This window comes from Lepisosteus oculatus, chromosome 27 (genome assembly GCF_040954835.1).
Source record: "Lepisosteus oculatus isolate fLepOcu1 chromosome 27, fLepOcu1.hap2, whole genome shotgun sequence".
NCBI classification, from domain to species: domain Eukaryota; kingdom Metazoa; phylum Chordata; class Actinopteri; order Semionotiformes; family Lepisosteidae; genus Lepisosteus; species Lepisosteus oculatus.
In genome coordinates this window covers 11,277,339-11,302,203 of record NC_090722.1, presented here as the reverse complement: position 1 = coordinate 11,302,203, position 24,865 = coordinate 11,277,339, and the positions used below count along the sequence as shown (strand labels likewise).

Sequence of the window (24,865 nt, the reverse complement as noted above, 5' to 3'; positions counted from 1 at the left end):
AAAGTGCTTCTCTCTGTCAGGTCAACAAAATCATGGCGGGACCTGCACCAGGCATGCTGGGAAACTATACTGACGCACCCCCAGGCTTCCATACGAGTCGACCAGGGACGGCACTGTGGAGACCGCCTGCACGGTCCCGATAGGACTGACAGGAAACTGACTCATTCATTGGGCAAGTCGAAGACAGTTTGAATTTCAGAGGAAATGACACAGTGGCTGCAGCTGTTTGTGGAAATATTATACCCAGAGAGTAAAAGAAACTGAATCTCATTTTTTTTCAGGGTGTTTTAATTATAGATTTTTAAATTTAAGGTATAACATGGAAAACAGGGCAGGTTTCATGTAGGTGTGTCCTTCTTTGGAATTAATAGGCTGCGTTTTCAAAAAAAGGGAAGAGTCTGGCATAGTGTTTGGGGGGGGATTGTTGATTAGTGACCCCCCCCCACACCACTCTCTGCTCAAACCAGCTCCCCTCGGAGTTCAAAGGGCAACTCAGCAGGGCGGTACTCTGTCACCGTGTCGTACGTTCTGATTGGCTCCTCCAGTTCGGCCAGCCCCCTCCCTCGTCTCTGATAGGCCCTCTGGTAAAAGAACAGGCAGCAGACAATCACATAGGCAGCAGTGCCGTCTGATCTTGTCAGAAGACCAGCAAGCCAAGTTAGTGAAGAAAGTGAAAAGTAAGCACTGGTGATGGACCAGAGGTGGGTGGCCTTCCCACTAGTCCACAACCTCCACATCAATGCTGCAGTATTTAAAGCTGTGGGTTAATTTCGATTTAATTATCTGTCTCCTCCTGTGATCTGCTGGGCAGTGGAGCCACTGGTGCAGAATGGCCGCTGTCTGTATACTTATGAAATTATTTGCGAAGAAGAGTACCATATAAATGCCAGGAGTCTCTATGATCACAGCTGAAACTCACCTTGGCGTCACTGTTCTGTGGCCCCAGGGGTCGGAATCTCTCCCCATGGCTCGGGTAATACAGCGAGGGTACCCCAACTTCTTCATACAGACCCCAGTCCCTCACATCCTCATAATCATGGACAACCAGGCCTGGCCGGTACCCCAGGTCTGCTGGGCAAGAAACAAAACAGTTTAAAAATCAGATTCCATTTGAGGATCTCATCCTCATTCCCTCAGGAATGTCCTGCAACAACATGGCAGAGCAGTTTCAGACACCCACCACTCTTTGTGTAAAGAAGTGCTTTCCATGTCTTGGGCAGGCGTATGTGGGAGAAGAGGCTTTGTTTCAGTTAAAGAACCTGCACAGATGCTGTCACCGGTACTGGTGTGAGAGACCTCTAAGGAAATCCAGGTCGCTGTATAAACTGGTTGGAAGGTCCAGTAGGGGACACACAACAGGACAAATGGGACACTCTCTTACCCAGGATGCCGTGCGTATCCTCACTGCGCCCCTCGGAGCTCTCCGGGTGCGAGTACAGGGAGGGGCGGAAGTCACTGGCCGGGTAGTACCGGTGGGCGCTGTCCTGTGACCCGCACACAGCAGGCGGAGACAGAGACAGGGGCGACAGCGCCGGTGTGAGAAAACGGAGGAGACGCTGGCCTTGTCTCACTCTCTCTCACACCCTCCCTCCTTCTTCCTCTCGCCTGCTCCCTCCCTCTTTCAGACTGTGTCAGAGAGTCACTGCTGCTGGTCTTTCAGCCCTTCGCCACCAGGCTCCCTCCCAGAGGACTGGTTCACGACCCCCTACTCCCCTCAGAGCGCAGGTACAGATTTCCCCATTTAAAAACAAACAGGTTGAAGTTTTCACTTATTCCACCAGCTATAACCTTGCTCCACAGACAATGTCCTTGTGTGTGGTGTACGTGCGTAATGATCGTTTGTGTGCTTTCTGTATATTGTCTGCTCCTGTAAAACAAATCACCCTTAGGGATAATAAAGACTCCCTCTCTCTCCATTTCCTCTCTCCCTCGTTCCCTTGCCCTCTCTCTCACCCCGTCGTAGCTCTCGTAGAGGCTGCTGCCCGGCTCCGAGCCGCTGTCCAGCAGCAGCGTCCTGCGGGCGGCGCTGTTGATCTGCTCTCCTCCCTCGTAGCGGTTGGGCTCAGTCAGGGTCGACCTGCGCCGGGGGGAGAGGGTGGGGGGCAGTGAGAGCTCCTAATTTCACACACCAGCATCTGCAGAAATTGCTACTCCTCCCGCGTTGTGCATAAATGTCACCTCACACATAGAACTTTGGGATTTAAAACTATAATAATTTGCAGCTATAAAAAATATAACACCAGAAATGGAAGCCATCAGCCTTGTTTAATGGCCTGAGTTATTGTTGCTGCAATTGCTAGATATGAAAACAGGAAAAGGAAAAGACCTCTTCTTTCAAATTAGTTTTTTTTTCCATCTTAGACATACCTTAATTTACAAGTGCAATGCAGGACAGAGAAAGCCAGTCATGTTTTCTTGAAAAATGCACACTTCTGACCCCTTTGGCTCTTTTATCACTGTGTAGTGCTCGCACTCAAACAGAGTCTCCATCCACTGGAGGAGAGACACAGCTCTCACTGACAGCACTGCAGGACCACAGCAGAGTCTCCATCCACTGGAGGAGAGACACAGCTCTCACTGACAGCACTTTAGGATCAGAGCAGCCTCCACTGGAGGACACACCCATGTTGAATATCATTCCATTTCACCTGATCTGAACGTGTCTAAACGTGTGCCATTGCTTGGTGAATCCCAGCTCCAGACCAGATGCAACTGAGCTCTAGTGTGCATTTGCTTGCTGTCCTGTTTCATTAATCAGCATCACAGAGACTTCTAGATAGGACCGATAGCCTAAGCCAGCCAGGGTTTCTTTATTGGACACAGTGAAGCACTTTGCTCCCAGTCAATTACCACAGGAGCAATTAGGGCCTGTAAAAACGATTGAACAAAAGAATAAGTGAGGTGCTTCCTACACCTGATGAAAAATGCATGTCTTTTAGACCCTGTAACTTTATCACTTCGACAGACTGTATTAAAGCTTATTTTCACCTTATGGTAATACATGGAGGAAGAATAATTAAGCCACGAAGTTTTACTACTTAACAGTAAAGTTGAATTTGCTATTATGGCAGGAACATGCCTCCGGCCTGTCAGTTCTTCATTAGTTTCCTTTGATTCAATTAGACAAGGCTAATTGCAGGGAGGTGGTGGGGGGTAGGAGATATTGCAGACAAAATGAGACGCAGCTGCATTATCCTGCCACCAGTGGGAGCTGTTCTTCTCATTGATCAGAACTCTGTGACTTACAAGAGCAAAAGAATACAGGAGGCCATTTAGCCTGTTTGGTTGTTAGCAGCTTATTGATCTGCGGACTTCATCCAACCACTGGAGGCTAGTAATTAAACTGAGGATCTTATCCAGCTGTTCTTTTTAAAGATGCCAGGGTATGACCTTCATCCACTGGTTCCACACTCCCACCACCCTTGGTGTAAAGGAGTGCCCCCTTCAGCTTTCTCTGTTTGCATAGTTTTCACGTGTGCCTGCTGGTGTGTGTTTCAGGAACCTGCTGGGTTGAGACTAAAGAGATCCAGTCCCTTCGGCCTGCCAGTGCAGCAGTCTGTGACTTCTCCGAGTTAACGGTCAAGCTCTCTCTGCCTGCCGATGTGAGCTCCCATTCACTGTAGGCAAGGCGCGTCCTGCAGACTCTTCTAAGTCTTACGACCTGGAACCAATTTAATATGAACAGGTGATTTGTTATCCTAAGCAATTGAGACTGGGGATGAAGGTTTGAAATCCTGGCTGGCACAGACCACTGTTCTGCTGCTCTGTCAGTGACCCCTTTGTTAAAGGGGTGAAACCAGCACTGCAGTTTTGACCCCGGGTAATCTGCCTTCCTGTCAAAGGGACCACGAACTCCAGGACAGCTCGGTGCTGCCCCCTGCTGGCGACTTGTCCACATCCACACACCCAGAGACAGCTGCTTCGTTCTGTACTCACCCTTCGCCATCACTCCTCTTCCCTTCTGTACCTGCTGGGGGGGACAGGGGGGATAAAAGTGGAAGATCGGCCCGGAGAAAGGCCGAGGGAAAGAAAAGAGGAAAGAGAAAGAGAATGAAGGAACACAGAAGACAGGGGACATCGCTGATCTTTACAACGTTTGAACAAAATGCAACTAAAAGATCTGTCAGCTTAGAGATGCCTCTTGTAAAAGCAGACTGCATCCCACTCACAGAGGACAACACATAAAAGTTAACAACTCAGTAAACCGGCATCAGTGCAAGTGCCCAGCAGCCCCTTGGATTGAATACATACACCTGGCTCAGACGTCAACAGATGACCCTCAATTTTAAAAGATTTACAGTAGGGAGGGGCCGGGGGCAACAGTTTTGATTGTGTTACTATTTCAGTACTGACCTATAGAGACAGCTCCACTTTAACATGGTGGGCTTCATAAGAAAAGCAGACCACCTCTGTGTGCCAGAAAACGGACGACATGACACCTGCTATCACACCACGCAGCTTGGCGGTCTCCGGTTCGAGAGGTGACTGGTGCAGGTGACCGTACCTGCTTGTCTCCGCCTGTTTTGCCATTTTCGGATCAGACAGCCCGCGAGGGCAGAGTTCAGCACCAGCAGCACACCACCCACCACCGCCAAGGTCACGACAAGGTAGAGTGGTTGCCCGGGGGCTTCTGGGAAACAGGAGGAATGAAATACTGAGTTGTGTACTGTATATAGAAAGGGGTGTGGTACAGTTGCATTAGGACAGGTCTCTATTTTGAAACACAAACACATTGGTGGTGCAGTGTCGGTCTCACCTGTTGGCTGCGGATCCCTTGTCGGTGTTGTGGTAACTTCTGTTCTGGGCCTTTCTGCTGAGCGGAGGGGGCAGGAGACAGGGGTGGCAGAATGGTCTCATTAGTAAAGAGCAACAGATCTACCCTGTCTGTTTCTTCAGTAAACAGCCCTCAGTTCTTTAACACTCTGTTGCTTTTACCAGGCATTATCAGGAAGCTGTGATGCCAGGTTGCTCAGGAAGGGTAAAGTGGATAAACCACAGACCTATCTATGGACACCTTGTGCTGACACAGAGCATCAGTGTTCATTACTTTAATTTCGGTCATATTGTGCTTGGTTGTAAATCAGCTGGCTCAAAGACCTGGAAAACAGTGGGATCCCTTACGATCAGGACTGATTGGGATGCCCTTTCCTTCGACTTGGGGAAACAGGTCAATGGGGCCTTCAATGAACCCCACATTTCACTGGGGGGGAACGGGAATGGAGCCTCACACTGACCTTTAGTAGTGACATTGAGCAGTGCCCCGCTGTCCGCGTACAGGCTCTCTCCCATGGCGTTGATGGCGTTGACGGAGAAGTTGTAGGGCGTACTGGAGCGCAGGCCGGTGACAGTGAAGGAGGTGGCACGCGGCGGGAAGACATCGATGTACAGGAAGCTGGTCGCCCCTTCCCAGCGATACCTGCGGCCAGGACAGGTGAGGAGAGCATGGCGTGACTCTCGCCACCACAGCGCGAGACGTGCCTGCAGCTGACGCGCTGCTGCTGGAATTTCAGATCAGATTGCAGTGGATTGTCAGCGCTGGATGAACATCCGAGTTAAACTTTTCGAATTCAAGATGATTCCCATTCTTGGGAGTTTTTGCCTTTGATCTGCAGTATGTACCATACTCACGATCTTCAGCTCAAGGCCTCGGGAGCCAGACACCTACTCACCTGACCCGGAATTTCTGCTCCAGGCCCCCATCAAAGCCTTCGGTCCACTGCAGGGTGACGGAATTGTGGGTCACGCTGACAACCTTAAACCCCGAGGGCGGGTCGGGGCGGTCTGGAGAGGGGAGAGGGAGTAGATATCACCCCGAGTTCTGCTTGCTTAGGCAGAGGAGAGGTGGGAGGAAGACTAGGGCTGAAGGCACTGGATCAGGGAGAGGGGAGCACTGCTCTGGGCTCTGGAGGGATAAGGGTTCGATACAGTAAAATGCCTCCTGCGAACTTGTGCTGCTCAGACGCTTAGAGGTTCTTTAACCGAACGTCTCTTTACAAGAGATTTAGCTGCATGTAGTTTAGACCCCAATACCCTTTAATTAGGGACCAGGACTTCACAGTCCTACAGACACACTGACCGGCCCTCCAGGACCAGGACTGGACAGCCCTGCAGACACACTGACTGACCCTCTGGTCCAGGACAGGACACCAGAACTTAAACAGCGGTCACACTGCGATACTGCTTCCAACTGTTTCTTATCATCAGTAACTCAAAATCTGTACAGAAACTGTAGAGGGGACATGGAATTTTTATATGCGAGACATTTTCTCTCTGCATGGAGATGATTCCAGGGCTGAAATGTATCATTTATTATTGCCAGATTAATTATGAATTCTTGTGCGGCTGTAAAAAAGGAGAGTGCGCCAGGATATTGGACTGTATTTCACAGTTTTATGGTGAACATGAAAAGGCAGGGCTTCTTCCTGCTGTGGTGGGGGAGTTGCTCTCTCACCACGGTTCTGCAGAGGGGGAGGTGTGAATCTCCCAGCCCTCACTGCTCTCTGCTTCCTGCCCTTCTGTGAGCGGAGCTGGAGCTGCTCCCTTCGTCTTAAATGGAACCTCTTCATTTGCTCTGGCTCTGACAGCCTCTAAATCCCACTTAAGAGAATCCTGACTTCTCTCTCCTCCACTGCCTGGGTTAGATAAATATGTATCCAAGACCTTCCTGCAGGTCTGGTTACCGTTCTTCCTCTGCTGTGTGCTTTACTCATTATTTCACTGTTAGAAACTCCCTGTACAGCCCTGAGTTTTTCCTTATTAACAGGTGACGTTTTGCAGTCGCCTCTCTCTCCCCCAGTATCCCCCTCTCACTGGTGCTGACGAGCTGGATGTCCAGCTGGTCCAGGCCCAGGGCGTTGCGGGCGCTGCAGGTGAAGATGGCGTAGTCCAGCGCGGCGCTCACGTTGACGACGGTCACCGTGCTGGTGTGGACGGCTCTGTCCCAGACCGTCTGCTCCGAGTACCTGAGGGCGAGGATGGGGCTCAATGCACAGGCTCCGGGTGCGAGCTGTTAGGCTGTTATTAGGTTTTTCTCTTGAGCCGGAGTGGGTCCCCCGTGACTACGTTACTCTTTCAGGGTGTGGGGGACCCATGTGGGCAAGGGGGTATCGCCTTTGCCTTTTGGTCACTGTCGAGAAGAGGCAGGCTCTAGGGACAGCACCCCTACCCTGATTGCAGAATGGGTCCCCATCAATCACTGCACTGGGCCCCAGCACACTTGCACCCCCTGATCCCCGAGGAGGGTGGAGGGATAGGTGGGGAGGGAGAGAGGGAGACAGGGAGAGATGTGCCCCTTGTCAGGCTCAGTCATCAGACCTGGGGTTGTTGAAGTCCAGGGGCACTCCGTTTTTGGCCCAGCTGAACTGCACTCGCGGGACGCCCTCTGCCTGGCACACCACCTCCGCCGTGCTGCTGCCATCGCCCCGGCTGGCCACCTTGCTCCACTGCGCCCCCTTCTGGATCTCCGGTTTAACTGCGGGCAGGAGCACAGGAAAGCTCACACTGAGGCAGAGTATGGGAGAGGATGAAGGCTTGGTTTTGGGGTCACAAGGAATCAGAGAAGCAACTTGAGTTTAGAAGATTCACAACCTAAAGAAGGTAAAATCCTGATTAAAATGTTAGAGGACAAAGTTAATTTTAAAAAACAACCTACTCTTGGGCTTTTCTCTTTAAGGTGAAAAATGTCCCATTTTAGAATGTAATGAACAGGACAACACTCTTAAAAAAACATACAATTTTAGTTCTAGATTCCTGTAAAAAGAAGCTGCAGAAGTCTGAGTCCGAGTTAGTTGTACTCACAGCGCACCACAAGTCGGACCTCCGCACTGGCAGGGGGCGCTATACCGTTGTCCACTGAGCACTGGTAGCTCCCGCTGTCTGACTTCTTCGCCCCGGGGATGATCAGCCAGCCTGTTGCGTCCTCAGCCTTCTGCATTTCCGCGGTGAGCTCCCTCTCATCTTCCCCCTGCAGCACAGGGAAAAACAGGAGCACGCAAGTCCGCAAGAGCCACAGTCCACAGACGTGCTGTTGGGTTAATGGGCACCTGGGAAAACTGGCCCTCCTGTGAGTGTGTTTCCTGTAATGGACTGGCATCCCACCCAGGGTGTGTGAGTGTGTGTGTCTGCGTGTGTCCTGTGATGGACTGGTGTCCTGTCCAGGGTGTCCCCTGCCTTGTGCCCGTTGCTTTCTGCGATAGGCTCCAGCTCCTTCATGACACTGAGCTAGAAGAAGTGGTTAGAAGATGGATGGGTGAAATTTTAAATTCTGCCCTTTCTGAAAGTGTCCAGGTGACCAGGCTGGTTTAAAGCCAGCAAAGAGTCCTGGTCCATGCAGCAGTCCCAGTATGAAGTGAGAGTCGCGGGCGTTGATGCCTGGAGCGAGGAGCACACTCACTAGCCACTTCCAGGAGAACATGCCAGGAGTGACGGGGTTGGCGTCCGCGGTACAGGTCATCTCCGCAGTCCCGCCCAGGTCCACCTCTGTGGGGTCCAGCAGGCTCCTGACTGCAGGCGCATCTGTGTGCCGAAAGAGGAGACTACTGGGCGCTTGTGCAAAGATGGTGAGAGGAGTCACAGCTGATCAACGGATCTGTTGAGCTGCAGCAAACTGTCTCAGGTCTTCCCAATGCCCAGCTGTCTCCCCCTGGGGACAACCATTTTGGATCCTGCAATGATGACTGCAAGAACCAAAATGGCAGCCCATTTTCACTTTGGTGCAGTGGGCATTTTTTAAATTCAGGTACCCTGTCCATCAGACCAGTCATAATTATTTTACAGCTGTCAGAAGCCGGACAGATTTTTTTGTACTATAGCATTAGCAAGAGATCTAATTGAGCTAATTAATAATCCAAATAAGAATCCATTTAAGTAGATGGGAGCAGGGATGAAGATGGGTTTGAGTGGGAGGCCACTGCACAGTCTTTAGGATGGACAGACGATTCAGAATGGACAGTACTGGACAGTACTCACACTGAACGTCCAGAGTGACCTGGGTGTAGTTCTCCCCTTCAGCGTTCCTGCAGATGACCCGGTACTGCCCTGCATCAGCCCGCGTCACATTCCAGATCTCAAGGGTACCCCCTTCCTTCAGGTGGTACCTATAGGATCCTTCTGCATCCAAGGAAAAAACACGGAGATGGGCTGTAGAGATCCCGTCATCAACCTCCGGATTGAGTGTATTGCTTAAAGAACTAAACAGGTCAGATGCGCTTGTAAAACAGCACAGAGACAACCAATTCATCAAAACGCAAGAAAATTTAAAACTGAGCACATCTTGCAGTACACTTTCTGAATCTGTTTTGCTCTAGCCCGGCGCTGTCAATGTGCTGTACAGAAAACCATGAGATGTGCTGCTGAATAATGCTGTCCACATCTGCGATGGCAGTGCAACTTCTGATTGGTCGGTTTTGTCCCCACCTTTCCCCAGGTGCTCTCCCCGATAGGTCCAGTTACAGGAGATGGGCTCGGGATTGGCTGACACTCGTAGAGGGAGGAGAGCCACCCCCTTCTCCACAGCTTGGACCACTTTAGGCTGGTCTGGGGCAAACTCTGGGGGGTCTGTGACACACAGACACATGGAAACATCAACTGGATAGGTGGATGAATGGGCAGATGGAGGATTGGGTGGCTGGATGGATAGAGATGTTAGATAGAGGATGGACTGACAGATGGATAGGTGATGGCTAGGCGGACGGATGATTGGATAGATGGCTTGAGGATGGGAAGGTGGATTGATGGCTGGATGGATAATGTTGGGTGAATGAGTAGAACATGTGTGGATGGGTAGACAGCTGAGGTTGGATGAATAAATGGAGGAAGAGAGGAAGGGTGGAGGGATGGATGATTGGGTGGAAGGATGGGTGAATGGACTGATAGAGGCTGGGTGGAGGGATGAGTGTATGGATTGATAGAGGAAGGGTGGAGGGATGGCTTCACAGACAGCAGACAGATGGACTCACAGAGCACATTGAACCTGTAGAACGTGTTGACACCCTCAGACAGCACCTGGGTGTAGGCCTGGCAGGTCACCCGTTTCGTGTTGTGGAAGGACGACACGTTGACAGACAGCTGGCTCTTCACTGACACGCCCCCATACTCGGATCGCTTCTGACCCAGATTGACCCCCCTCAGCCTGAGGCGGAGGGAGAGACAGGTGGAGAAAGGAGGCAGAAGAAGAGAAAAACAGGACAGGAACAGCAGAGAGAGTGTTGGGGAAGAGCAGGCATTTAAAAAGATACCAGGCGATTGACTGGCCAACAGATCGGACAGGAACCCAACCTTGTCCCTGTTCCCCTGTGACACGTTTAGACTTACTTCTGCCCATTCATGACCCAGGAGATGTTAGTGACTGGGTTGCTGCTGCCCGTCACGCAGACCAGCGTCAACGTCTGGCCCCTCCTCACCTCCTTCAACCCCGCGGTGATCTTCACACTGATAGCCGCGACTGAGGACAGACAGGCGCACACCCGTTGGACCGCGAAGGCAAGAGCTGGTCAGAGGCACACACAGCCAGCACCCAACATAGTTCAAGTTAACGCCGAGGTCAGAGGTCAGTTGTAGTATCAAAATGTCGTGCGAGTTGAAAAGTGAGCCGTTTAAGGTCAGCGTTAAGGTCAGAGGTCATGAAACGGGGGCTGATCTTGGTGGTCAGTGTGAACGAGCGCGGCGAGCAGCTCACACTGCACGTGCAGCTTGGTGCCGGCGGCCAGCGGGGGCGCCTTGGCTTCGTTGCTGGCGTTGCAGCTGTAGGTGGCCTGGTTGTCGCTGGGCTCCAGCAGCAGGATCAGCTCCCGGGACACCACCTTCTCCGCCGTCACGGCCGCAGGCACGTCCCGCACCGGCTTGTTGTTCTGGAAGGACAGACCGGGGCGCGGATTCGCTGAGGGAGCCTCCTGGGGCAGCCCGCACAGCTCCAGGGGGCGCGAGCTGGCAAACAGGCCGTCAGGAAGCTCATTTTCCGCCTTCGGATTCAGAAATGCACAGGGAAAAAAAAGTCTCCACAAACATTGGCAGCACTGATCCAGTCGCCAGTGGAGTCAGATTCAATCTCCCCGTGTCCTGTCTGCAGGGGGCGCTATAGTCAATCACAGGTTAATAATAAACAATTCTTGGAACAGCGACGCTCTGTTCCACAGTGACCACTATACTACTGATGATGACGACGATGACGACGATGACAACAGTGGCGGACCTTGAGCCAGGTGAGGCGGGCGAGTGGGTTGCCTCCACTGCAGTAGCACATCAGCCGGACGGTGGTGCCCGAGCGCAGCCGCTTCCCCTGGGGGGGGGCATCGATCCACACCTTCTGGGGGGGGTCTGAAACGGAAGGAGGGAGACTGAGGACAGAGGAGGTAATAACATCCCTGTATTGACACACACGACAAAGCCACGTGATACCTCTGGTATTTAATAACTAAAAATACGTTCCAGACATATTGAGGTCTTCAGAGTAGAGCAGTATACCAGCGAGGTTGGTGTCGTATAGGGCCATCCTGAGGTCAAAGGTCATCAAGCTCAGTGGTAAAGTCAGAGGTCATGCAGGATGAAATTAAAATCAAATACCTCAAGGTCGGAGGTCAGAGGTAATCACTTAAAAAATATACATGCTGGTAGTGTTTCAGAGGCCCAAAGTCAGGGGTCAGGGTTGTGTACCTTCCGATGATGTCAAAGGGATGATGGGGCAAGGAGGTCAGGAGGTTAAAAGAACAGGTTCAAAGGTCAAGTAGCAGGAAGGCAGGCACCGGCCAGGGGTCAGCCACTCACAGAACACGCGCAGCGGGGCGGAGTGGACCCGGGAAAATCGCACAGCCTCGTTGAAAGCCTCGCAGGTGAGCTGCAGCCCGTTCTCCTCCCGGGACACGGCGTAGGTCACGTTGGACATGGTCACCATCCCGCCATGTGCACCCTGGACTCAGGACACAGGACACCCGCGGAGTCAGGGGGGTGTGGTGTCACTGCGCTGAGAGAGGCTGTTGTGCTGGAAACATGCTTGTGAGAGAGCTGAGAGATCTTACATGCCCTTCAGCTCTTATACTGCTGCCCTCAGGCAGCAGCTCCCCCACTCTGCCTCACCTCAGTGACGGAGACCCCAGTGGATCTGCCTCACCTCAGTGACAGAGACCCCAGTGGATCTGCCTCACCTCAGTGACGGAGACCCCAGTGGATCTGCCTCACCTCAGTGACGGTGTCCTCAGTGGATCTGCCTCACCTCAGTGACGGTGACCCCAGTGGATCTGCCTCACCTCAGTGACGGTGACCCCAGTGGATCTGCCTCACCTCAGTGACGGAGACCCCAGTGGATCTGCCTCACCTCAGTGACGGTGTCCTCAGTGGATCTGCCTCACCTCAGTGACGGTGTCCTCAGTGGAGTTCAGCTCCCGAGAGCCCAGCCACCAGCGGATGTGGACAGGTGGGTTGGAAGAGCTGGTGTAGCAGCTCAGGCTGATGTTCTTCCTCTCGGGGGCGCTGAAGGAGCCCAGCACCTTCACTTGTGATGGCAGGACTGGGGGAGACACAGACACACGGCTTTTAGACCTGTTTAGAATTCCTTCTGTGAAGAAAGTGAGAGTGTTCTGATGGGGATCCTCACACTGCCTGCCTGCTTGTAACCTTTCCCCGCGGGCCGACGCATAAAAGAAAACGAGTGATTTAATAACAGAAATAAAATTCTCGTACCTGTAACCGGCAGTTTCACGTCCCACAGGATTTACGGCAGCAGCAGTCCCCAGCAGGGAAGGCAAAATAAAAGAAATTAGATTTAAAAAAAGAAGTAGATGTTGGGTTGGGTTTTTAAGGCCACAGCTAAGTTTCACCTGCCTACACTATAGGCCAAAACCACACTCAAGGCTCAAAGGGTCAAAGATCTAGTCTGAGAAGCAGGAAGCGGCCTGCTACCGGCCTGCTACTGACCTGCCTCACCATCACCCCCCTGTGGTCTGGAGGGGAAGTCTCCTCCCCCATCCAGTAAAAACACGAGTAGCTACCCATTTACCCAGAAATCCTAACATTTGCCTAAATCATTTTAAGGAAAGTATTTTATACTTTGTTGGTCAGTTGTGTGGGATGAAGTGCTGTTTTTGGTATGTTTTTATTGTAATGTCACTCATATGTACAGTGCCTTGCGAAAGTATTCGGCCCCCTTGAACTTTTCAACCTTTTGCCACATTTCAGGCTTCAAACATAAAGATATAAATTTTTTATTTTATGTGAAGAATCACCAACAAGTGGGACACAATTGTGAAGTGGAACGAAATCTATTGGATTTTCGAAACTTTTTTAACTAATAAAAAAATGAAAAGTGGGGCGTGCAAAATTATTCGGCCCCCTTGCGTTAATACTTTGTAGAGCCACCTTTTGCTGCGATTACAGCTGCAAGTCGCTTGGGGTATGTCTCTATCAGTTTTGCACATCGAGAGACTGAAATTCTTGCCCATTCTTCCTTGCAAAACAGCTCGAGCTCAGTGAGGTTGGATGGAGAGCGTTTGTGAACAGCAGTTTTCAGCTCTTTCCACAGATTCTCGATTGGATTCAGGTCTGGACTTTGACTTGGCCATTCAAACACCTGGATACGTTTATTTGTGAACCATTCCTTTGTAGATTTTGCTGTATGTTTGGGATCATTGTCTTGTTGGAAGATAAATCTCCGTCCCAGTTTCAGGTCTTTTGCAGACTCCAACAGGTTTTCATCCAGAATGGTCCTGTATTTGGCTGCATCCATCTTCCCCTCAATTTTAACCATCTTCCCTGTCCCTGCTGAAGAAAAGCAGGCCCAAACCATGATGCTGCCACAACCATGTTTGACAGTGGGGATGGTGTGTTGAGGGTGATGAGCTGTGTTGCTTTTACGCCAAACATATCGTTTTGCATTGTGGCCAAAAAGTTCGATTTTGGTTTCATCTGACCAGAGCACCTTCTTCCACATGTTTGGGGTGTCTCCCAGATGGCTTGTGGCAAACTTTAGACTAGACTTTTTATGGATATCTTTGAGAAATGGCTTTCTTCTTGCCACTCTTCCATAAAGGCCAGATTTGTGCAGTGTAAGACTGATTGTTGTCCTATGGACAGACTTTCCCACCTCAGCTGTAGTTCTCTGCAGTTCATCCAGAGTGATCATGGGCCTCTTGGCTGCATCTCTGATCAGTCTTCTCCTTGTCTGAGCTGAAAGTTTAGAGGGACGGCCAGGTCTTGGTAGATTTGTAGTGGTCTGATACTCCTTCCATTTCAAGATGATCGCTTGCACAGTGCTCCTTGGGATGTTTGAAGCTTGGGAAATCTTTTTGTATCCAAATCCGGCTTTAAACTTCTCCACAACAGTATTACGGACCTGCCTGGTGTGTTCCTTGGTCTTCATGATGCCCTCTGCGCTTTCAACAGAACCTTGAGACTATCACAGAGCAGGTGCATTTATACAGAGACTTGATTACACACAGGTGGATTCTATTTATCACCATCAGTCATTTAGGACAACATTGGATCATTCAGAGATCCTCGCTGAACTTCTGGAGTGAGTTTGCTGCACTGAAAGTAAAGGGGCCGAATAATTTTGCACGCCCCACTTTTCATTTTTTTATTAGTTAAAAAAGTTTCAAAAATCCAATAGATTTCGTTCCACTTCACAATTGTGTCCCACTTGTTGGTGATTCTTCACATAAAATAAAAAATTTATATCTTTATGTTTGAAGCCTGAAATGTGGCAAAAGGTTGAAAAGTTCAAGGGGGCCGAATACTTTCGGAAGGCACTGTATGTACAGGAGCACTATGCCTGACCCCTGTGGGTGGAACAAGGGGGAGGAGCTTCCAAGTTCAGAGGTCGACTCCAAGGAGATGAGTTCTATACCAGAGCTCAAAGATGTCAGGCTATTTGCTTGAGTCAAGATGCATGAATGAAGCCTGCCCCTTAATTTACTACTTGGCCTGTGTCTGGAATTATTGTTACTCCTGGTCAAACAGGCCCAGTGACACGTCTGCAGTATTATCGCTGTTACGGCCCTGTCCTGTACGAGCAGCAGTGAGAGTTAGAGCAGGACGGGCTCCTCACAGACGACGCGCAGCGTGATGGTGTGTCGCAGGGGCACAGGGGTCACTGGGTTGGTGCTCTCGCAGGTCAGCTGCGCCAAGTTGTCCTCAGGGCCGACCTTCAGGGACAGCGGGCTGCTGGCCCTCCTGGACACCGAGTCCACTTCCCAGCTGGAGGACAGCACTTCCTCGTTCTGAGCACGGACAGAGACGGGGAGAGTGGGAAAGAGTCTGAGTCAGACAACACTCGTGTCATCCCAGTGAGACAGATTTGAATTGAGAGAAACAGAGGGATGGAGGGAGAAACAGAAAAAAATGAGACAGAGAGAGATGGAGAATTAAACAGACTCAGGGGAAGAGAGACACTTCCCTAAGAGTTAAACAGCTCCCAATGAACTGACCACAGAAACTGAAAGACACAGGTAGACCTGACTGTCCAGAGAGGACAGGCTCAGTGACCACTGCCTGGTCAGAGAAACTGGACACAGGCAGACCAGACTGTCCAGAGAGGACAGGCTCTCTCAGAAACTGGACTAGAGGGAGGGAGAGTGAGAGTGAGAAGAGCAGACAGCAGAAGGAGAGGGAGGGTCCCTCTGTACTGACCTTGGTCCACTGCAGAGTAGCCAGGGGGTTACCCCCCCCAGACGTGCAGACCAGCTTGAGTGTGTCCCCCTCCTTCACCTCCTCGCTGTCCAGTCCCTCTATCACCGGGGGCTGGGGGGGGACTGAGAGAGGGGGAGAGTGACCGCCTGACGCTGACGATGTGTCCAGGTCAGTGTTACTCAGACACAGCCCAGCCTTCACCCGTGATCTAGCCTTAAAACAGGACGGTAACTGTCACCCCAGCCCTACAAACCTCAGCTTTGACCCTAACCCGGACTCGAACCTTGAGCCCTCATCTCATACCCTAACCTCTAGGGTTAGGTGGTGAGTGTCAGGAGCAGGGTTAAGCAGTGTTGATGCTACCATTTTGATACCCACCCCAGAATCATGCTAAAACCAGCTCCTTAACTGAGATATTGATGTTGCTTACCCATTAAATAATTAAGGAGCTGAGAGTTCAATAAATTTTGGAGTGGACTGAAAGAGCAAGAGTTTGACTGACCCTGGTTTAACCTGAAAAATCTGTCCACAGACCTCGAACCCCTGCCAAATTCTGTACCAGGAGAAGCAGAGCTGGGAACTGCGGAGCCAAAGCCGTGAGGCAAACCGTGCCGCGAGGTTTCAAGTGTCGGGGTGAGAAGGTGTGTCCCCTGGGAGGAAGCTGTGGACGGAGGGTGACCGGGTGGCCACTGACAGGAGGGACTCACACAGCACGGCCATGATGAAGCTGGTTTCCAGTGGCCGGGGCAGGGCCGGACTCGACGCCCGGCACACCAGCCGCTGCCGGTGGTCAGTGCTCTGCGCCGTCACCCTGCGGCGGCACAAGAAACGAGACACGTCCAACATCTGCAAGATTCCCCAGGACCTTCTGAGCTACAAGTCCGTTCTGTCACACTGGAGGACACCGGTCCTGCCAGTACTTAATTGACACAATTATCCTCTGTGATTTAATTGGCTCTTAATGAATGGCATGCAGCTGAAATTTAAAAACAAAAATTCTAGATAGAAGGGCCTGGTTCATAAATTTCTTTCTCAAACTTAATTTCAGACTCCTGTGGGAGGGAATTCCATCCTATCCTGCCGACTGCTGGTGTCCAGTCCTGTCCCAGAGGTCATCTTTGTGCAGCTGAGCTGGTCGCGTGCTGATTGTGGTTGTTAAGAGCTGAGTGGGAATGAGAATGTGCTGACAGAACAGCCCTCCAGCACCAGGGACAGAGACCCCTGCAGTTCTGTCTGATATTCAAGGTCATATGTTTCACTGCTCCCCAGCTAGATACTGCACTCACTTAACGACAGCCTCTGTGTCGGACAGCTTGTCCTGAGACCCAGGCATGGAGCTCGACTCAGTCAGAGGCTGCTCGACCCCACCTGTCGAGAGAGGAGGGAGAGAGCTGTGCAGGAGCAGATACATGCAGGGGTGCTGTCCACCAGTCTCCAGGCTGCAATCTCACTCCTGTACCAAGACTGCTGGGCTTTCCTGCTCTCCATCAGCTTAATGACAAACAGCATAACTAAAGACTACTATCCCTGGGTTTGGAATGGGCACATATTTTTACCTACTTTTCTGCACACATTTATTTACCCCTTTATATGTGCCATGTCACTTCGTGATGTAATCTGGGCAAAGTACGATAAACTTGGCCATGCAACTGTGCCACCTACTTGGGGTTTGAACTTGCAACCCTCTGATCAGGGGTGGGGAGTTCTAACCACCGTGTGAACCTGGTCCCCAGTGGCCACAGGCCCATTAGCTACACCCCCATCCCATTCCACCCCAATTCTTCCCCACCCCGGGTCCCTACTTTTGATGAAGGCGATTTCGACGGCGGGCTTGGCGTCAGACGCCCGGCAGGTCACAGTGTACTCTTCCCCTGCCACCCAGGGCACGTCCAGGAGAGCCGTGGCCTCGCTGATGACAAGCTGCGCCGGGGGAACTAGGGGCACAATGGAGAGAGGTGCCACCATCAGCCTCTAAGAGCAGAACAACAGTTACAAACAAGATGGGGCATTCGACCCACCCAGCCCATTCGTTCCATGAATGATCCCAGGATCTCATCCGCTGTTTGGTGAAAGTAGGCAGGGTTGTGAGCTTTGTACAGCACAGCGGGGTGGCTTGTTCCACACCCCTACAACCCTCTGGGTAAAGACCTGCCTGCTGTACTCAGTTCTGCATGGATCTCCTTGTATTTCCCAGTTGAGTCCTCTGGGTCATGTTGCACTGTTGGTACTGAAGACTTCCACTGCGCTGACGTGGTCAGTGTCCTTGAGAGTTGTGAATACCTGATTTAGGTTTCATTATATTCTTCTCTGTTCAAGACTAAAAGTTTTCAGTTTCTTCAGCCGGCCAGTCTAGGACACTCCCTTCCGCCCCATAAGGTTCTCTTGCTACATCCCAAAGCTCTGGAATTGTAGTCCCAAGGAGATTTTACACTTTTTAAAGGCCTTATATAAAACAAAGAATTGGGGTGTGATGCTCCTACTTCACCACCAGAGGGCGGTGAAGGACTGAAGAGTACTAGAGGACACAGGCATTCTGTCTTCTGTGCAGTGACTGATCCGCAGTGACACTGTCTTTAAGCATGATCTGCAGGAAACAAATCAGCTGTTCTGGACTACAAGATGTGTCCTGTCCAATCAGGTGAGCCTTAAAAAATGATGCACGAGATATCTAGAACACTTTTTGCTTTGGAGTATATGTGCCATGTGGCCAGTAGAAATTGTGAGACTATTATTTTCTAAGCCTCCATCAGCTAAAGTTATCTCTCCCTATGAACCTACCAACAGGGAAATGTCTTTTTGCTCTTGACAGTGACACCCAGCATTACAATATAGTCAATACGTAGCCTCCAGCAGATGGAAGTGTCCACTTGTGCCCACAGATACTCTGCACCAGTGCATCTACAAAGGCATCTGTACCAGGTTCTCTATATTCCACAAGGTCCAAACTATACTGGGACCTGCTGTGATTGTGTCTCTTCCTCAAACTGTGCGTGGTGTTGTGTCACATCACATATTATATCTGTCCTAAAGTAGCCTACTAGTACTGTAATATATCACTGTGGTTTTCACTTAAACACCATTCTTTAGTTTTAAGAACAAATCAAGTGAAGGGCAGTGGTCATTTTTAAAAGACAGGAAACTAGCCCTGTACAAGCCTGTCACACTGCTGTATCAGCCTCAGCTGTGATTTCACCTCATTCCTCCGTGCTGCTCTCACTGAGAGGGACACTGCTGGTGTGGATTTCTGGTCACAGTGGGATCTGTCTCGGGACTCTGCAGCCACCCTTCATCAGCTGTGCCTTCCTCTGCCTCAGCACTCCCCGATCTCCGAGAGACGGCAGTTTCCGAACAGCAAGACATTCGGCAAGGAGACTGCGGGTCCTTTAACTGCAGCCCTTTCACTCTCCGCATGTCCGTGTGTGTCTGTGTGTGTGTGAGTGTGCACTCTCCCTGCGATAGGTGAGGAGTGGCTGAGCTGCACCTGAGCCTCCTGCATCTCTCTCTCACACACACACACACATACACACACAGAGAGCGATACAGCGCAGTTATGTACTCTGTCTTTTTCACATGCAGGCACACAGACACAGACCAGGCAGAGCAGCAGCAAGACAGATGGACAGACGGCTCGGGCAGAGGACAGACAGCACACACACACACACGCACACACACACACACACACGCACAGCGGGGCTCAGGTGGGCTCAGTCGGGCCCACGGTGATGTCTGCAGAGCGCCAGCTCTTCCCCTCTCATCTCCGCTCCACTGGGCCTCGGAGAGGGGGAGGTGAGCAGGTGTCTGAGGAGGAGAGAGACGGCAGTGTCCCTGGGCTCGCTGGCTGGCCTCGTTACCATCCCCCCAGAGCTCAGCTCCTCTGCCTCCCCGACCAGACAGAGTAGCCAGCCTGCCGTGGCGACAGAAACAAACTCGGGCCTTTAAATAAAACAGCCAACAGCTCAACGCAGCAGGAGCAAGTTCACTAATGGAACCTGTGCACCGCTGCCCTCACTTCCTCTCGATGGCCACTAGGTGGAGCTCCCGAGCAGCTGGTGTGGCTCAGGGCAGTTGGTGTCTTTGGGATCACTTTGCTTTTGCAGAAAGAGTTTTTTGCAGGAGCTGTGTAAACCACTCTTACACTCTTATTCCAATTCTGAATGGTAAATGTGGAAAAGCAACAGGACAGCAGTGTTACAGGCTGATAGCCTGCTCTCATCAGACTTCAGAAACTCAGCAGGGCTGGGCTTGGCCAGCACTGCTCTGCGAGACCAGATTGCTGATTGCACCTGTAGGTGGTGCTCTCACTCCTCAACAGAATGTCCAAACCAGTGTCCCAGGATGGTGAACGAGACACTGTCCTGTGTCCCAGTGGTTAAATCCAGTGTGCTGGTTCAATTCCACTGTAAACTGTACAGAGTGGCCTCAGAAATGATCCTGTTTAATCTACCTGGTGCTGCAGTTGGTCTCCTCCCCCTGATCTGTGTGCAGTGGGGCCACTGTCTCACCCAGGTGGGGCTGCACTTCTGCAGGGGGTGAACTGATCTCCCCACCTATATGAAAGGCACTTTGGTGCTAAAATAAAAGGCACTGTATTAAGGAAGTTATTATCCGAGTACAAAGCCATGGGATGTGGCCCAGTTTTCCAGACTGGAGCCGAGTCTGGCAGGATTAAACGAGCTCAGTCACGGGACTGAGACCAGCAAGCCCCTCTTTCCACCAGCGCTGCGAGAACAACCCTGTGGCTGAAGCCAATCGCTGTGCAGCTGGGAGAGATCCTGGGATCAGTGAACTACTGACAGACAGACAGGATAGACGGACCAATTGGCCCTGCTGCTTTTAACCATTCCCATGGTCTTTTACCAATAATAAACCAGTGTAGTCAATTGGTAGGCATGTTAAAGAGAGCTTTCACCCTGATCTCACTGGGCTTTACTGCTCTGCACTGTGCTGTTACCCTGATCTTACTGGGCTTTACTGGTCAGCACTCTGCTTTTACCCTGATCTCACTGGGCTTTACTGCTCTGTACTGTGCTGTTACCCTGATCTCACTGGGCTTTACTGGTCTGCACTGTGCTTTTACCACACTAAGTGTATTGCTGCAGCTCTGGTCAGGGGAGTGGCAGGAGCGGTGTGAGAGCGTGTGTCCCGCACGCACACGCCGCCGCAGGCCACCGCCCCTCTCCCACACAGACCCGTGCCGGGACGGCCCTGCTGGGGCACGTGGGAACCCGCCTGCTGACGCTACAGGTGCTCCGCGGGCCTGAGGCCTCGCCCCCCCTCCTCTTCCTCCCTCCCGCTCCGGGGACGTCAGGAAAACCTGCTCCGTTCCCAGGCTCCCAGCGGGGGGGCTAGCCTGGTCTCCACGGCAACCCCAGGCGCCAGGAAGGAGCAGGAGAGTTCCCAGTCCGGAGACAGAAAGGGGACTGGTCACGCTCGGGCTGGGGCTGGCCTGCTGCCTCCCAGCCGCTCAGACACAGGTGGCCTCTCTCCCACCGCTGGGGAGGGTGGAGAGGGAGGGAGCAGATGAAGGGGGAAGATAAAGAGATGGAGGAGAGGGGGAAAGAGAGAAGCGGGCCAGGGAGATGGGGAGCCTTCAGGAAAACACACGGCTGTTTCCAACATGGCAGCAACAGTAGCAGCCATTGTGTAGAGCCTGATGCAGGTGCTCAGAAAGGAGGGAGAAACACTGCAGGGAAGCTGGACAGTCCCAGGGACTCTGTGGAGGGGGGTGGTTGAAAAGAGAGGGGATCTACTGCAACATGTGCTGACCTGGGTTAAAAATGACCAGAGCAGGGACAATTCTGAGCTGGGAGATCAATGCTGCAAGGCCTCTGCATTATTGATTTGGAGTTCTGCAGACTGAGGTGTTAACAATATCGTTCTCTCCCCTCCCGCCCCCCAGGGGACGAGACGGTTGGTTGGACTCACTCAGCACTGTGACCCACACAGTGTGGGAGACGATGGGGCCGCTGCTCTCAGTCCGGCCCACTTGGCACTCGTAGGGGGAGTCGTCTTCCAGAGACGCCTGCTCGATCTGCAGGTGGTACTGTCCTGTAAGGCAGGGAGGACGACAGAGTACAGTTTATACGGTTTCAGATTTGTTTATCGATTGCATTGTATGAAAGAGACCAGATGACCAGTGGTTCAGGTCCAGTCCTGTTAGACCGGGAGGACAGCTGGCCCAGTGGTTCAGGTCCAGTCCTGTTAGACCAGGAGGACAGCTGGCCCAGTGGTTCAGGTCCAGTCCTGTTAGACCAGGAGGACAGCTGGTCCAGTGGTTCAGGTCCAGTCCTGTTAGACCAGGAGGACAGCTGGTCCAGTGGTTCAGGTCCTTTCTCATAAGACTAAGAGGATGGCTGGTGGAGGAAACAGCTGCCAAGTTCAGTTGTTCATTCCTCTGCATCCCCATGAGCGAGACAGCACTGTCACTGTGAATACTCACCCCTCCTCGGGTCGCCAGTCATGCTGTAGCGGGGGAACCCCGGGAGGCTGCGATTGGGTCCCAGCAGGAGCCCGTCCTTCACCCACTGCACGGCCCCCGCGGGCCCGGCCACCTCGCAGAGCACCACCGCCCTCTCCCCGGCTCGCACCGTCACGTTGTCCGGCTGGACACGGATCACCTGCTGCTGCAGCCGGACACCTGGCGGGTCAGACAGGGCACAGTCAGGGACTGCAGGGGGACAGCTGGTCCAGTGGTTCAGGTCCAGTCCTGTTACACCGGGAGGACAGCTGGTCCAGTGGTTCAGGTCCAGTCCTGTTACACCGGGAGGACAGCTAGTCCAGTGGTTCAGGTCCAGTCTTGTCAGACCAGAAGGACAGCTGGTCCAGCACTTATTAAAACCAGGACATTCTCAATTCAACCCTGCAGCTCTGCTTCTGAATTACTATGCAGTATTAAATAACCAGCTCTTCTCACTCTGCTCCTTCAAGATGTCCCTTCCCATGGAGCAATCTTTGTCTTTGTGGTTCAAACCCTGTTTGCAAAGCCAGTCCTCCCTGGCCTACCCCAGCCCACCGGTTGGACAATGTGCACAGGCCCACGGGCCACTTACAGCGCAGGAGAGCGAGCAGGAGCAGACCGCAGGAGAGCACTCCCAGACCCTTCCACCACGCCATCCCACTGTCCTCCTCTCTCACGTGAGGCAATCCAGCGATCTGCAAGGTCCATACAGTACATGCTTTGTCATGGGAGGTGACGCAATTTCACAGACCGGAGCTGATTGTGCCAGAGTGCATTTATATCTAACGAGGGGAGGCAGTTCCTGTTACCCCGGGTGAGATCCTGGGATCAAGCAGGTACTAGCTACCAGACAGGGTCTTGTCTGTGACTGCCCTTCTCTCTTCAGAAGGAATATAAATAAAGTGGAAGTCCTGCTGATGTCCTAGAATTCCTGCTGCTCCGCTCTGTCCAGTAGGAACCCCTTCAGAGAGGGGAGAGGGGAGAGGGGAGAGGGGTGACATTCATGGTTCGTCCACTCATGGACCAAGTTATCGGTGGCCTAAGCATGCAGTATTTCTGGCTGGTGATGTTGAAATCAAACAGGTCGTTTTCTTCCTTTAACGGGTGCTGGCTCCATAAATCTTGAGCAGCCCAGATTCACAGATCCTCGTTATCTCGGTGAGGCACGCTCTCACTGGCAACAGCGGTAAAAAATACATTATAAAGGAGGTCAGAGGCTTGTGAGCCCCAGTGACTCAGCATTTTCACTTCTTAATGAGAAGGCCACCGTCACTGACCTCCCCGGCTTCACGAAAATGAAAGCCAAACAAGCCTTCTTAATTACTGCAAGAACAGGGCCGGGAGCTGGGAGAGTTAATTAGGTTTCACTTTGTTCCTGGTGCCTTACCGCCCACCCCATTCCTACACACATAACGCACACACATGCACTCACACACTGATGTTTGTGCACATACACACAAACAAGTACACACACATGCATGCATACACAAATGGCCACAGGCACAGTTTCACACACAGACATGCACAAGCAAGCACACAAACACTGGCATGCTAAGTCCGTGTTTGAAATCCAGATTCGATCCATAATGTTCAGCCACCATTCTGTTCTTTTACTGTTTCAACTGTAACTGCATGACAGCAGAACTGAAAGTTGTGATTTACCCAGGAAACCTGAATTATTCCCACAATATTGTCCAATAAAAACCATTATTACACTATAAAAATATTTAACATATACAAAAATGTACATTTATTTATTGTAAGCACATTCTGTAATCTTACCTTTAGTGAAAGCTCACTGGCGCAGAAAGGTCGAGTCTCCTGTAAATGAAATGCTGTGGGATCCTTTGGAAAGCGCTGTGGAAATGGAATTTCTGCTTCTTCTTGTTCTTCTTCTTACTACCAAGAAGCAGTTGATGGCCAGTGTTCAGTGTAGCTCGTTTGAAATATCACAAAGGAAACACAACCTATCCTTTTGCTACATTAGCACAAAGCAACAGAGGATCCATAAAGGCAAAATGAACTAAGTTTATCAAGTAAATGTAAACTACAAAGCCTTGCTTTCACCCACTGACCCTCTGCAGCTGAGAAACAGCTGAAGATGGACACTTGGGTGGCGTGAGACACGGTCTGCCTGAATTTTGAGTGATCGTGTTAACAAGGCTGGAGGTTTACTGCTGTCATTCGCAATTACTGAAGACACACGTCTAGGAAAGAAGACGGAACATCCCAGAGAGGACTTCAGGGTGGTAACACAGTCAGACACAGCAGACTCGTAAGTGCAGGGCAGAGCAGTTAGTACAACATAGCCGAAAATAACAGTGCAAAACCACCGGGCTCGTACAAGATCAGAGCAACAGGACCTAAGCACTCTGGAGCAAGAAATCTGACTTACCTCTTCCGCAGTGCAGCACAGTGGAGATGTCCTCCTCACCTCCTCAGTTTCCTGAGCCCCAGGGCAGCAGGAGTCGAACTCTTTTCTGCACTGGAAGCAGGACTCTCTGGTTCCTGATTTTTGCCTTCTTTCGGAATGTCGATGTGATGGATCTTCTGGGACAGCGGCCGGGGGGGCGGAGGGGGTGGCAGGAGTGGGATTCAGACGCATCAGAGAGTTACAGGAGACAGCTGTTTCAGGAAAACAGCCCTCCTCCGCCATTAAGCACACAAGGAGGAGGAGAGCCCTTTATAGAAGCAAATGGGGTTACCTGGGGTCCCCCTCCCCTGCACCCCTACCAGTGGAGACCTGGGCGTTACCCCACCGGGCTGTGATCACGCATGATTCAGCAGTCTGAG

At 51.6% G+C, this 24,865-nt stretch overlaps 1 protein-coding gene across 3 annotated transcripts; it reads right to left on the bottom strand.

Moving 5' to 3' along the window:
* Positions 1–283: 283 nt before the first annotated feature.
* Positions 284–24,647, bottom strand: nphs1 (NPHS1 adhesion molecule, nephrin). Of its 3 annotated transcripts, none has more exons than XM_015368728.2 (31): positions 24,468–24,647; positions 23,855–23,971; positions 22,665–22,767; positions 22,055–22,252; positions 21,541–21,663; positions 17,418–17,549; positions 16,902–16,983; positions 16,323–16,426; positions 15,616–15,737; positions 15,035–15,206; positions 12,342–12,499; positions 11,761–11,902; positions 11,189–11,313; positions 10,676–10,847; positions 10,312–10,441; positions 9,957–10,129; positions 9,415–9,555; positions 8,968–9,108; positions 8,393–8,514; positions 7,798–7,963; positions 7,315–7,471; positions 6,811–6,962; positions 5,670–5,781; positions 5,235–5,416; positions 4,757–4,810; positions 4,505–4,630; positions 3,937–3,970; positions 1,954–2,077; positions 1,382–1,484; positions 920–1,071; positions 284–581 (listed from the first exon to the last, which is right to left on the bottom strand). In XM_015368728.2, exons 3-31 carry the CDS (start codon positions 22,726–22,728, stop codon positions 459–461), a joined length of 3,786 nt encoding a protein of 1,261 aa, XP_015224214.2. In that variant the 5' UTR covers positions 22,729–22,767; positions 23,855–23,971; positions 24,468–24,647; the 3' UTR covers positions 284–458. The 3 variants fall into 3 exon arrangements, with proteins under 3 accessions (XP_015224214.2, XP_015224217.2, XP_015224215.2); XM_015368731.2 differs by having other exon boundaries at positions 3,937–3,967; XM_015368729.2 differs by having other exon boundaries at positions 920–1,068; positions 24,468–24,645.
* Between the last annotated feature and the right edge of the window lie 218 nt (positions 24,648–24,865).

Bases quoted from the DNA above. Each gene is read 5' to 3' on its own strand.
- nphs1 (XM_015368728.2), bottom strand. From the start codon at position 22,728: ATGGCGTGGTGGAAGGGTCTGGGAGTGCTCTCCTGCGGTCTGCTCCTG. The intron at 11,314-11,760 runs GTGAGTGGCTGA...CTTCCGTTTCAG, and splicing joins CGCCCCGCTGCGCGTGTTCT to ACCCCCCCCAGAAGGTGTGG. The intron at 10,130-10,311 runs GTAAGTCTAAAC...CCTCCGCCTCAG, and splicing joins TGGGTCATGAATGGGCAGAA to GCTGAGGGGGGTCAATCTGG.